At 42.5% G+C, this 14762-nt stretch overlaps 1 protein-coding gene across 1 annotated transcript in view; it reads right to left on the reverse strand.

Moving 5' to 3' along the window:
* Positions 1-6996: 6996 nt before the first annotated feature.
* myo1b (myosin IB) overlaps positions 6997-14762 on the reverse strand; it is a gene marked incomplete in the record, with an annotated part of 53904 nt that continues 46138 nt past the window's right edge. Inside the window, 13 exon segments of the mRNA XM_005925908.3 lie at positions 6997-9092; positions 9177-9307; positions 9520-9672; positions 10045-10177; positions 10291-10397; positions 10501-10635; positions 10719-10793; positions 11524-11610; positions 12392-12478; positions 13386-13472; positions 13805-13891; positions 13986-14054; positions 14139-14288. Coding sequence (XP_005925970.2) covers positions 8960-9092; positions 9177-9307; positions 9520-9672; positions 10045-10177; positions 10291-10397; positions 10501-10635; positions 10719-10793; positions 11524-11610; positions 12392-12478; positions 13386-13472; positions 13805-13891; positions 13986-14054; positions 14139-14288 — 1434 coding nt within the window.

Genomic DNA, 14762 nt, shown 5'->3' on the forward strand with positions numbered 1-14762 from the left:
CCAGATACATGAGTGCTCTGAGTTTAAACAGCATTAAACAGTATTTTTATAAGCAACTCTTGAGAACATAGCAGGTTAATTGCATGCACGCTTACGATACACATATTAATCTAGTAGCAGGTCTGAGCGAAGGCCTAAGTGTCTTCGGCTTCAGTTTGAGACTGGCTGCAAAGTACTCTACTTAGTGATTAATGACGAGGGTCCATTATTAGCTCTCAGAGATGCTGAGACCTGAAGTTATTACCCTAAAAGGCAAGTAATGTAGAAAAGATATGTCGGTGTATGGTTATTAGAAGTGTACGTGATGTACCCTTGTCTGCACGGGTTGAACTTTTGCCCGTCTGTCACCATGTATTTTTGAACTGTATTGACGTAGGTGTGATATTTTATCCTATAAAACCAGAACCCAATGTATTCTTGTCAGAGCAAAACAATCCGTATGCTGACGGTTGGTTGTTCTCCTGTGTTAATAAAACTCATCGTTTGATTGCACTTTTCCGGAGCCTCTGTCGTTTGTTGTCTGGTCTGAAGTTGATCGATCTCGCAGCAGATGACGTCTCATTTTCCTCACTGATCCTTTTGCTTATGTGTTGTGTCTTCTGTCATTATTGTTCCCCCCAACCTTCTGCTCCTCACTTTGTCTTCTTTTTCCACACTTTTTGCCAATTTTTGTTCATCTAATGGCAGTCTGAACAAATGCGTTAGTTACAGTAATATGCAATTTAAAAAGCAAGCGTTAAAATCATCAGTACCATTGGGGGCCATAATGTCTTGATTAAGAGTCATTATCCTTCCAATTTTGCTCTAAACAGCTTCTAAGCACCAATCAGGAAACTCAGTTTTAACTGCCTTTTCACCCTCCACGAGACAGTTTATACTATGAAGAGCAAATATTTCATCGTAGTCCTTGAAGCAGCCTGGGGCCTTTTTGAAATTTAAGGAAAATGTCACAGAATCAACCTGATGTAGTAACCGGACGCAGTAAGCTGCTGGGAAGATGGATAGCTGCCAAAACTGTGCTCTACTGCACTAAAATGTATAAATTCACAGCCTTTGCATGTTACAAATAATTTATATTCACTGAGGCAGATACACTCACATACATGCCTGCTAGTTTCTGAGCTACCTGTCGTCCTGCCTAATGTCTGTAAATGAGCACCTAACGATGTGTGTGAAGCTATTTGCTTATCTATATCATTGTCGCAGCTGCTTGTGTTCACACGCAATCTATGTGAAGATCATTAAAAGACACAGATGCACACACAAACACGCCAACTTTTGCTTGCACAGGGAACAGGATGTGTTATCACTTGCATGAACTTGTAATGCAATGCAAGCGACTCTGTGTGGCAGAAAGTGAGCTCAAGCCCTTTCTCATGCTAAGCTAATGGAGAAGTTATAAGGATATTGAGATTGGTTGGTCAGTCTAGCACTTACATTTTGAAACTATTATTAGCTGGATTGCAGCTGGATTTGTGGTACATTCACATTCACTGCATATCCATCTGGTCTGTAAGTCTGACAGATCGTTTCAGGGTCCAAATCCGCTTCAGGTCCCAAAGTCAAACGAACACTGTGGCATCATTGAGAGTCACAAACGGTCTAAATTCTTTCTGCTGTAATAATGATCAGCGTTGCTGCTTTACCAGGTAAACAATAAAGTTTAACATCCATGAAAACAGACTTTATGAAGTTTAACTGAGTTAGAAGTTAGCAGGAAGTTAGCTTGCTAGCTTGATATAGCATGATACCTAAATATGATATAGCATGTTCTGACTGAGAGATTTCTGAAAAATTCAAACGTACAGCTCTGCTATCACTTCCAACATAAATGAAGACAGAAAACTAAACAGCAGTGGCGTTTGTAGGGTTATTGAAGTTGGGCTAGCTGCTATATAATGATGTGCTACGTGATCGCTAGCGACACAGCTATGTTAGCATAGCGTAAACAGTGAAGCTGGAGGATGAACGCTAACTTTTTTCCACTCGATAAAAGTTAACGAGAGGGTTCCCGATGGTTAGGCACAAATGCAATCGCATGGCAGGATGCTGTAAACTTCAGTCAGGAGAACAACTGAGATAATCCATCCACAATAGGAGGTTAGTCATTAATATACTGCTGCATGGGCTGGGCTGTAGTTACATCGTAAGGGTTTAAAAACTGAGCTTTAAAATGAACAGTGGTAATAAAAACCCAGACAGGCCGACAGTGATCACTGACTGTTTTTAGGGGCTTGTTCAGATTAAATAGAACAAGATACAAAACATGTTAAAAACACAACAGCCTTGTAGTTTGGAGCAGGAAGCAGGGTTTATCACATCATCATTTAACAACTGGATAGTGTCCGGAGAATTCTACCTTTGATTTTGGGCCACTAGCAGACTGTGAGAATCATTACTTTTCCAATGAAATGAAGTATCTCTACAATATAAATACATTATTTTATGTTAACTTCCCATGTATCACCATTGTTTAAGTTAATTATGACTGATAGGCTGTAGTTCCCAGAGGAAAAAATTCACAAACATTGGCAGGTTAGCCTAGTTATCATTAGCATTTTAGCATGGTGCAGATACAACACAGTTTTAGTTAAAAGCCATGAATATTTGAATAAAGTCAAACTTTTATCAAACAGACACTTTAACTTAGTGGCTGCATTCAGCACATAAATGTGTCATTTTATAATCTGAAAGAAATGATTACTACTCGCGCAGATTCCCACAGATGGTGGAGCAGAAACTAGTTTCCACCCCCGGATCCATTCTTGTCTATAATGGCTACAAATTGATGAAGCCATTGAGTGTGCTGGTGACTCAAGGGTGAGTGGGGACAGAGTCTCCACCACCCAGTAGCACTCATTAATCAGATCTGGTCCATCCCCGGTCCCTCCCTTCAGACTGCCTGACACGCTGCCAGAGGCAGTAATGTGATACTTTGTGTCTGTCCCTGTCGGTGGGTGTCCGTCCTCGTCTGCCTTTAGCACAACCTCATTTTCTTGTTACTGGGTCTCTACTTCCTGTTCATGCCACCATCAGCCCCTGCAAAGTAAGTTCATCATACATTGAATTATTCTTTATATTGATGGTTATATGGACGTTATATTGATGGTTATAAAAAGAAAAAGAAGAACATCAGTAAATGAACTCCAAAACTAGCTATCGGACTTAAGGTAAAGAGAAATGACTTTCCCCTGTCTGTTTCTGGTCTTCAGGGCTGCTTTTATTTAAATCACAGTATCGATTTATGCCAAAAATAAATCACCAAGCTGGCGACCAATATGTTGACATCTACATTCTAAACTCAATAATGAAATCAGCCTTGACGCGTTGACAACTCAATAGTGTCAATATGGTTAACCAACTTCACACACAGGCTAATTTACGCCCACTGCCTTGAAAAAACAAAAACCCCACAACCAAACAAAATCATAACAATCGTTTAATGGGAAAAACAAACATTTCAATGATGACATTTCTGAAAATTGTAACCATACAAGGTGCTTGATATTATGTCTTTGATGCTATCCTAATTGAGTTACAGCCAGAAGGTCACAATATGACGACAGCTCGTGGTCCTGCGATACAGAACGAGGATTATTTATGACGATTTCATCTCCGATGATATGCTACATTAAATTAATGGATCAAAAAAAAAAAGGTTGGAAGAAGGAGGAATGGAGGAGGGGTGTTGCATATTGAACTTAGAAATTCTTTGGATCAACTTTGATCTTATTGGCACTTTGCAGCAGTAAATTTAAGACCTGGTAATTGTTCCAGGAGCATAAAAATGGCTGCCTGGTTGATTTGAGTCTGCTTGGTCGTTCTTTGGCTAAATCTGCAGTCACTGTTTGTAGATCTGAAGGAGTAATCCAGTGTTTCTCATGGGGAAGCTGGTTAAGCATCCCAGTATGAAAATCTTGTTTAAGGAATGCAAAATGACATATTTTAATTTGTAGTTGTTATTGTTTGGTGATGTCTCACATTAGAACCTTTTAAAACATCCTAAAATAACTGAATACATAATTGGCTTTATGACGATATTATATGTGAAATATGACTATAAGCGTTTAAATGATGGATAAAGTAGGATGTTAAATAAAGGTAAGTATAAAGTACAGAGTCACAAATCACATCACATATTACGAGTCCTTCTATAATTATTTTACTTACACTGTCTTTGACTTCCCAGGACATTTAACTAATTCCAGTGTTTACATTTTATATTTATATTCAAGAAACTACAAGAGATGGCTGCATGGATAAATGGCTGCATGATGAGGTTATTTCCACCTTTGAAATACTACCTTTATAGTGGGACCTTAGCAAACGGGTTGAATAATAAAATAACAATATACATTTAATTTTACATTTTCCATGTATGGAAGGAGAACCGGCCATGCAGGAAACCCTTCACAAAGAAAAATTGATGGCGCTCATTAAACTATGACCTGCATGTTTTATCTGCCTGTAGCTAATAATCTGTGTTTGTGTCGTTAATTCATGTAATAATAATAATAAAAAATAAATAAATAAATAAACAGTGAGACAAGTCTCAGTCATAAGAGCTTATATTTTAAGCTAAACCTTTTTGAATACGTTTGGTGCCTCAGCCTAATCAAACATAGAAAATAAAAGCAAAAACAATCAAAGGATAATTATTTGTTCTTTAAAAAAAAGCATTACACACATCATCTATGAATCATTCACTAATCAGTAAGCATTATTAGTTATGATTTTACTGCTGTGTAACTATTAACTGAAGGTTCATTATCAATTCTCTATTTATTAATTATGGTCATTATGTCGTGTTGTGAGTTACCTCATGTATGGGGTCCACTTTAAATGACATGGTCACTTCAAAAAGTCTCGAAGATTCAAAAACTTTCTTTGCTTTCAACTTGTAAATGTTAAATCTGTAGAAACCAGTGAGAGATCTACAAGAGAGGTTAGCTTTGGCTTCAGTCGGTGGCTTTGACTGCCCCCTAGTGTCTTTACCAAACAGCTGCACAGCTCCAGTTGGAGGCAGAGATGTTTCAGCTGTCAGTGCCAGACTGAGAAGAAGCTGTGAACAAACCAAGCTGATATATTTAAGAGTCAGCTCTCTACACGTGAAAGAAATCTGTGCCACAAATGCAACAGAAAAGAGGACAAGGCATCATCAGTGCTGTCAACATTGTTCAAGGCTCCCGTTTATCTCGACTGCTGCCAGGTGAGCTCTATCTTAGCATCAGGACTCAGACCATGTTTTAGACGCTTTCTCCTCATGCAGTGCAATGAGTGGTTATTCTGTATGAGAGAGCAACACATCTCAGACCAGTACCAGACAAGAAGGACTTCTCCCACAGGACAGGATGTGTGTGTGAGACGAGTATGTACCTTTAAACACATCTGATCATGAGGTGGTTACGCTCTTAGCACACTTAGCAAGCATGCAGTGTTGCACACAAAAAGCAGAATGATGATGCAGCAAGAACCTGTGCAGGAGTGAGTCAGGTTTATAACACATTACACTTGCATTTTTTATTTATTGCCAGCAGCATTGCAGCTGCCACTGCAGCTCTTTTTAAGCATGATGTGCCATGTAGATCCCGGTGTCAGCATCTTATTTACCCGCTTCCCAGTCAGTGCACAGCATATGACAATGAAGGGTTAACTGGATGAAAACTGAGATTTGTATTTGATGAATGTAAGCAACATAATAAAACCTTTTCCAACTGTTTATCCAATCAGTACTGGGAATGTGGTGTACGTCTACCCTTAATCAAATGATGCGAGTCTAATGACTCATGGACTTTTAGCAATTTGCCAAGAAGAAACAAAAAACAGGACGTCAGTTTTTGTGTCTGCACAGGTTTATAATACAGTAGACTTAATTTTGTTATTTACTGCCAGCAGCATTAGAGCTGCCACTGGATCCCTGCCACCGCGATCAGACATCAGGTTTGCTAACGAGTCCTGCACAGTTTGCATCATTAAAGGTGGATAAAGTAAAGTTATTTAAGTATTTCTCTCCTTTCAGTGAGCAAAACCGAAGCGTTACTCTGTTGATTACAGAGAAGTCTGTGAGGACATCAGCATTTTTTCATAAAAACTTACAAATAAAATCAGACATTCGAATTTATGTTGTTATGGATTCATGAATCAGTGAAAATCTATAACTCACCATTCATTTTCTGCCTGCACGTCACAGCTTTCATGGTTATGTCACCTTAGAACCACAGGATGTCGCTAGAGACTATCATCTCTCAACTGGCATAATTTGCTTGTACACACCGATTGCCCCAATATGGTTCCCACCAGTGAACAATTTTGCCTTGATATAAAAATAACCAAGGAGGGTCCCACATTTCCCCACCTGTGCACCGTTTCTGACAAAAACAGCGAACGTCCAGAATCCACCGGAGGAACCGGTCAGACCTGCTCAGTGTTCAACAGCTTCAGGTTCTGCAGGAGACGGGATCGTGCACTGGCCAATTCCTCCGAGATCTCACTCAGGGTTGAATATTCAGTGGGAGGCTGGGACTCCGCCTTCGTTTCCCAGCCTGCAGAGTGGTGGGAACCGGGTACTAGGCAGCCCAAAATGGTATGCTATTTTTACCACTGTGTTCAATCTGAGGGCTGCTCTCTAGAGACCTGTTGCCGGCAGTTCTCCCAAAGCCGCGGAATTTAACCCTAGGACAGCTCTCCCCAGATGTGATGGAAAACATCTGGCCAGCTGCTTGACTACAAGGCTTGGCCGTCCAGCCTCAGTGCTACTAACCCCCCTAAACACTCGTATACCAAGATAAAGCCCAGTTGATACTGATGATAAACAGCAACCAAGGCCCTTTAAAGGAATGTGAGACTTAATAGTGTGATGTACGGATGACTGAAAGCTGCCTGCACGTGGTACGTTATATATAAAAAAGCCTTTTTTGATTTGAAGTATTAACCATATACTGGTTTCGATAATAAAGGCAAGTATCTTTGAAAATAACTGGATACAGAAATAATGCAAAGAGTGTCCCAGAATAACATTTATTAATTACTGACTTTTATTTAATTTAAAAAAAGATTACTTGTAAATGTTACATTGAGTTCTACTGAAGCATTTCCATGATCTGTCTCTTAGCACAGGTTAACATTAGGCACACAATAATGCAGACATCATTTTGCATTTCTAGCAACTGTTCAAATACAAAACAGAAGAGCGATTCAGAGAGAGAGAGAGTGGGGAGGAAGAACCCTAAAACTGCACTGAAAGCAGCGTAGCCAGGAAAATACATCAAAACTGGAATTCAGCCCATCTGTTCCCACGTGAGGGTCAACGGCTGATTTCTCAGGTCCCTGTGTCGTGCGTTACATTAAAGAAAACACAAAATCAATTTCCATGTACAGACCATGATACCCTGGATTGCAAAAGCCATCAAGAGCTAATTTATGTCATTCCCTCGCACATTCACCGAAAGTACAAAACGCCCCACCAGAAAAATCAGACAAATAGTCAACGTGCCTGAAAATCTAGAGCTCTCGCTTCTTGACACGCGAATGTTCCCCGTGTATAAATGACTGAATACCAGATTTTTTTTAAATAAGACTTCTATAAAGTTGTAAAAAACCCAAATTTGCCCATTCTTTGATTCATCAAGGATCTGTAGTCACTTAATATTTGGCCTTTCCTAAAAAAACAAAAAACACACTAGGAGCGAGTGGGCGGAGCACAACACCGACTCAAACTTCAGTGGCAGAAACAGCAATTTTACAAATACAGCAATGAAAATAAAGATACTAAACTGCCCTTTGTCCGAGTCGGGGCCACGGCCTTCAAAGCTTATGTACAGCTTATGGCACAGGAAGGGCAACTGTTATGGGGCCTCACTGCTGTTTTACCAGAGAGGGAATAATTGAGACAAAACGTTTTACTTATTGCACGAAAAATATTCAGTTCAAGGGTTTGCGTCACAGAAAGCTTTGGATGAGGGGAATGAATCCTTTGGTCAGGCATCTTTCTGTTTTGGTCAGTCCCACATGATGCTCAGGGGGCTTCTTTTAATTTATATATGGAAATCTGTGATATGAGTGCAGGAAGTCTCTACAGAACAAAGCCTGAGAATCAATGCACACTGCAGTGTGTTGAGAAATGGCAATTTATCACATGTGCAGCCTCATCAGCACTGCAGGTCAACGCTGCCCGTTCGGAAAGGTTTTTGACCCTTTGAATAGCTCGACATGAACGGGAACAACGTTTGTGTTTGTACGCCGACACGTGACAAGTCACAGGACCTGTTCAATGGCACATAGAATGGATACGAATGGGGTTTTACAATAAATCAAGCACATTACATTTGACTTTGCAGCTGTCCACCTTTTTCTGAGAAAGAAAATATAGAAAATAATACAACATACAATCAAATACATTTTCAGGTCATCCTCTTTTTGTTATGCGGAGGTGAAAGCAAGTGCAGTATTCATGTTCATCAGAGAACAAAATCCGACAGGCTGACCCCAAAAGACCTCGGGGTCATCTCAAATTTGAAGCCATCTTTTTAAAGCTAAAGCTGCTCAAACGCAGATGAGTCGAGATCTGTGGAGCTCGTCACAAACGTCTCTAATTTACCGTACAGGCAGAACAATCATTGTCAACGTCACCATTGGTATACAGAAGTCTGTTGTGCACTAACAAGATTTGCAGCGTCAACTCTTCGCGCCAGCTTCACAAAACACCAGTGAAACATTTTAATAATTTTCTGTGGCATGCAACCCAGATTAGGGCTTTCTATGCCAAACAAACAATGTGGTTACATCTGTACCTGTGCCTTAGAAACTTTGATAAGAACAAAAAGCCAAATAACTGCACATTTTTAGGCTCAGAGGGGAAACTGGAGTGACGGCTTTTGAGTCCAGAGTTTTGGGGGAGGGCGATGGTTTGATGTTTAGTCGCCGCCAGACCGAGCGCTCAACGACAGCAGTGGAGACTTCACTATGGCGATGTGGGTACCGACACCTCCAGCAGGCGGTTGTTCTTGCGCTTGCAGGACACGCTGTTGCCGTTCTTCGGGCTGCTCTGGATGAACTTCACGCATACTTTGTCCTGCTTAAACTGCACCAGGAACCTGCCACACAGAAAACATCGGCAACGTCACAAAACATCGACGGCGCCGAAGAAATATCACCTTTCTCAGTGCGACTGCTCTTACTCATCCGAGATGTCAACTTTAAGTTTCTCCCGGTCTGCGGCGGTCGCCCCGATGCGATGGAGCTTGGTGATGATTTCAATAAGGTGCTCACTGCTGAGCAAGAAATCTCCTTTGACAGCTGAAGCCGAACCCTGCAGTAGAAGAAAGTCACATATTAAGATCTTTTAATAAACTTTGGTGTCTCGTCTGGCCTTACAGTAATCGTCCGTCACTTGGAGACATTTTTATTCGCTTCCCGCCGAGCTAAATGAGAAGCTCACTGCCTGAATGGCTTTGGCTTCAACGAGCCAGAGCACAGCGGCTTCATAATTCTACTCAACTACACAATCGTGTCTCTTCTCACCTCTTTGAGTTTGAGAGCAAAGAAGCCGTCTTTCTGCGTGCTGACCGACACGCTAGTGACGTCTGGCAGAGGAATGCTGGCCTTCACCTGGCCCGTTTTCTGGTCAGCCAGGACAAAGTTCTTCTTGGTCAGCAGGAAGATCCGTGGCGTTCCCTGCAAACGTGCAAGCTAACATTTTAGCCCTCTATCATTCCCCCTCTACATGTTTTCTTTCAATGCATTTTTAAATGCTTGTGAGCTCCAAGCTCTGAGCTACAACATAGCAGAGCTGTCCAGAAATGTCTGATGTCTGCTGGAAGAAAAACGCTGTCAGTTGTTATGATGTCAAAAAACATCAGCTCACCGTGTAAAGTGTTGAAATATACATCAAAACAACAAACGGCGGCTCTGCTTCACTGTGGAAAATTGCAGAAAATCTCTAAACACACAAGGTCGCTGTGTAATCACACTTCCTGTTTTAGGTTTTCCAGTTTGCATACAAACTAAATGGACTGTAAATACTGTGGTGTGTGCGCATTTTCTGACCTTGCCATTCGCCCTGTTAATCTTGTTGACCACGTCGGCCAGCAGGACCTTCTCGTCCACAGCACTGTTGAGTTTCTGATATTTGGGGTTCTTGCTGATCTCCAGGTAATCTCCTTTGAAAGGCTGACTCACACTGACACACAATACAGGAAAACAAGACTCCACTTTACCTTGATCACGTGACTAGACGTTGCTTTTATCTTGCTATAAAATAAAGGGCACTTGATGGCAGTGATGTTCAGCTACCTGCTTGGGTAGAGAGCCTTTTTATCCTTGAAGATCTCACTTGCTTCCAGCTTCTCCTCATACACTGCCTTCTTCTCCTCGGTGAACTGGTCCCTGTATTTCTTGCACTGAACAAGAGACAAATTCATTCAGTTACATTCTGATGTATATGCAGTTATTATAAACATGGTTCTTTAATGTGGCTGAATGTGGTCGGTTTTTGTGACCGACCCTCCAGTGATGGAAGATTTTCCGGAGCTCGGTGTGGACTCCATCCAGGAAGCCGTACGGCGTGGCCGGCCACTTTCTGTCTATGGGGGACATGGAAGGCATGCTGCTCTTCAAGCCCAGGAAGTATTTCTGTATCTGGACACATAGACAAGAAAATCATCTTTGGTTTCTTAATATCATGTTAAACTTGAACATTAAAAACGAAAAGTCCAACTTACAATTCGCTGGATGGTAAAGTCGTAGATCTTTTTGCCGGCATTTGCCCTGAAGAACTTCCTGTACTCTCTGCGGACCTATAACGGCACCAAAAGATCAGATGAAATCAATGAACTCAGTTGGTTCTTAAATCTTATCTGTGTGTGTATTTGGAAAGAGAAGGAGGCACACCGACAGCAGGATGACAGCAACACAAACAGCACACTGAAAAAAACATCTGACGTTTGGTTAGTGACGAACAACTGCAGTCTGCTGGACGTTGACATTTACTTTACTTGAAAGGATGTGATGGTTACAACAAGCAGTCTGACCATAAGTCTACAAACTGAGGTGGAAATGGGTGCACTGTGATGCACGAGGTGATGAAAAATAAAAAAACAATATTAGGACTGCAATAAATGGTGTATGGACAAGTTTACTTCAACAACCAGCAACAGGGACAAGGACACACACCTAGAGAGAAAGAGAGAAACTCTGCTGGATAGAAAAAAGTGCTCGTTCATGGGTTAGTGTGACAGATGCAGAGAAAAGAAGATACGAGTCAGACGCCGCTGCGTGACATCTGCAACATTAAAAGCCTCAAAGGAGGAAAGAAAGGTCCAATCCTCAATCATCCATTTAAAATGGATTTTTCTTAACTACTTGTCTTATATACGTTGCATTAAAACAAATTACAAAATGCAAGAAGTGTCACGAGGACAGCGCCTGGATAATGACAGAGAAGATCCCTGAGGAGGATGAGGAAAGTCAGGGGTGTCGAGTAGGTGGCAGACTTGTTGATGGCTGCGCCGTGGGGCTGGGAGGTACCTTGAGTCCCTGCCAGTAGGCCCAAATCAAAGCGACAGCGTGCTTACGCCTGGCCTCTTCCTTCAGTCTCCTGAGCTCCCTGCGAGCCTGTTCGGGGGTGGGAGGGAAGAGACAGAGAGTAGGAACAAATGAAGCAGGAGAAGATGAGAGGGAGAGGAGGTAGACACCGTTTTGCCTGAGGTCAGCAACATCAAATGCGCACACACATTGCACACAAGCACAGTGTGATCACTGAGAGACTGTAAAATTACAGCTCTGCTTCTCCAGCCTCCAGAAACCAATATGGAAGTGTGGGTCATGGGAGCATTTATCTGGGGAACTTCTGGAAGGCAAACAGAGCTGGTGCTTTGACAACTTTGAGTGCAAAAGGAGAAAACAAAAAGTCACATCTCAGGCGGTCAGAGGATCCAAACTCATCCTTCTAAAAAACAGCACAGCAATGCAAAAACTACACATGCACCAGCTACACAGGAAGTCATGCAGAGGCAGCAGGCAGCATGCGGTGTGAAGCATGGACCTCGGAGGAAGAAGCTGAAAACAATGCCAGGATAGGACATCAGTCCCTGATGTGATGTATGGAGACTGGACGCCTACGTTTCACTGACTAGTACTCACAGTGGAAAAATGACAGCACTGCAAAGGCAGGTTCAGATGAAAATAACCATTCTGGTCACATGGGTGAGACTGCTGTGCTTTAGCAGCCAGCAGTCCGCCTCTGAGAGACTCCATAATAAGATGTCTTACATACAACTTAAGTGTTTGGAAAGAGTCGAGCAGATGGACACGTTATGGACGAGGTGGGAGTGGGATTGATGGAGGGCGGCAAGTCAGAGTCACGGCAAATCAAGTCAACAGGCTTCCCAAATACCTTGGTGCCCTGCCAGCCAGCCCAAATGACCGATACGGCATGTTTATTCCTCGCCTCCTCCTTCAGCTGACGCAGCTCTCTCCGGGCCTAATGAGAAGCGGTGGCAGTTGTGGGTGAAGTTAATTTCAGTGGCAATCAAAACACAATTGTCCGAAAACAGGGGACAGCAGAGGCGACACAGCAGGGGCAAAAAGGCGGATAAACAAAGACGAACAACAAGAAAACGTGCGAACGAGGAGACTCTCCCCACAATGAGGCTGTGTGTGGTCAGCTTTAAACGAATATCGTATGAAATGATGCAAAATAAAGTCCAGCAAGAAAGTTCAATTATCTTCAGCGTCAAAGGTGCAAACTAACAAAGAGCCAGAACCACAGTTTAGATTTAAGACACTAAAGTCTTAATGCTTTGAGCCTGGCTGTAATTTAGTCTAATAACAACCTCCAAGAATATTCGATATAACAGAGATTGTTACATTCTGACAGGATAATGGTTTCCTGCATGCCAGCAGAATCAGGCTGAGCTGTAAGAGCTTCCTGCTGCACATCATCACATCGATTAATAAGAAGCTTCTTGACTTTAACCAGAGTAAAAACCACAATCATAATCAGATGTGTGGCAACATGTACATTTCTTACTTCCAGCATATGTTTGCAGCATATGCTGGAAGTAATTTTAGATCGCAGCAGAGGTGTGGCACACTGGACAGAAAGTGTAAAACACCTGAGCCGCACGTCGCAGCCACGATCGGCACCGTTTACGACGCCGGATTAAGCGTGTTAGTTGGAGAAGTTGAGATAATCCCACATTTAAGAGCCACACAACAGAAAACGGGAAGAAATGAACAGTCGGGCTCGTTAATCTGGCCGAGGTTCATTCAGCAGGGCTGCTACTCTATCAGGCAGTTTCGTGGTGAGAATAGCATAGGATGGGACAAGACGTGATGAACAGGGATGGCAGCTGGGACAGCAACACACTATCGCTGGGTGGAAATACCTTGGTTCCCTGCCAGTAAGCCCAAATTACTGTCACAGCGTGTTTATTCCGCACTTCTTGTTTCAGACGTCTCAGCTCCAGCCGTGCCTGGTGGATGTGGTGGGCGTTCGGTAAGACAAGTTAAAGATGTGAAGAGGAGAAAAAAAAAAATCGAGACGGGAAAGTTGAAAAAGGAGCAGGGGAGAAAAAATAAGTGGGAGCTGTGTGATCAGCACAAGAAGCAGGATTAAAGGAAAACAGCAGCAATAACATTAAAGGACAGGTTTGTTAAAGAACAGCCGTCTTGCAATACTGTGGAGCCTTTAGGCAAGAACACAGCGAACAATAAAAAAACCAAAGAGTTTGAAGCGTTCAGGAGCAGGCTTCTCCTGCAGAAGCCATCAAGGTACAGCAAACACCTCGCTCTTTGATATCCGTACCTGGGTGCCGTGCCAGAACGCTGCGATGGTGGTCACTGCCTCCTCGCATCTCTTCTGATGTTTCAGCTCTCGCAGAAGTTTGCGAGCCTGGTGGAAACATGCAGACACTTTCATTTTCTTCCACACGACAGCTGCTACACTTTTTTCAATGAACAGAGTGATTTCAAAGACAGATGCACACCTGCCAGCCTCTGGTGTACGACTGAACCATGGTGGTAGCACTCTTGATGTTCCGGTACTTCTTTTGTTGCTGTGAGATGGAAAAGTGTCATTATGCATCGGTGAGTATGGTTTTTAATCCGCTTTGTATTTTGGTGTAATTAAAGGGTCTCACAGCGTAGCGGCGGTACCAAGCTGCCACCACTATCTGGCTCTTCTTCATCAACAGGAAGTGCGTGCGGCACTTCCAGCCTCTGTAGATCTTCTGAATGAGTGTGGCAAGGTCCTGGAGACACTGCTTTCTCTTCTCCTCCAAGAAAAAGAGCTGCAGGAAGAGGAGAAAATTAAGAGCTCCAGACAAGAGCACCTGGGAAACTGTGTGAACGCTGGATGTTATCAACATCATCAAATTATCTGCAGGAAGGTAAAATGTCAGGGAAAGTCAGTTTACTCTGAGGGGAAAAGGTTACGAGTTGGACTTTTTAGGGGGGGGGGGGGTTCTAAACTGAGGAAGCACCAATTTCTCAATGACAAGAACAAAGTGCAGGTGGGAGAAAAAGTTTACTGCTCCAGGAAGACAATAAAACTGACCTTTTGATAATCGACTTATTCTCAAGGATGAGACCGCATCAGTTATTGCACTGGTGTGAGGAATAGGGCTGCCACAAACGATTATTTTGATAGTCGACTAGTCAGCGATTACTTTTGCGACTAGTCTACTAATCAGATCATCATCCATTGGACGTAAAACGTACAGCTTATTGCACCAGCAGCATCTGCTCTTATATAACTATCATTA

Source organism: Haplochromis burtoni, unplaced genomic scaffold (genome assembly GCF_018398535.1).
Source record: "Haplochromis burtoni strain Fernald_Lab_line unplaced genomic scaffold, NCSU_Asbu1 Contig_74, whole genome shotgun sequence".
Taxonomy (NCBI): Eukaryota; Metazoa; Chordata; class Actinopteri; order Cichliformes; family Cichlidae; genus Haplochromis; species Haplochromis burtoni.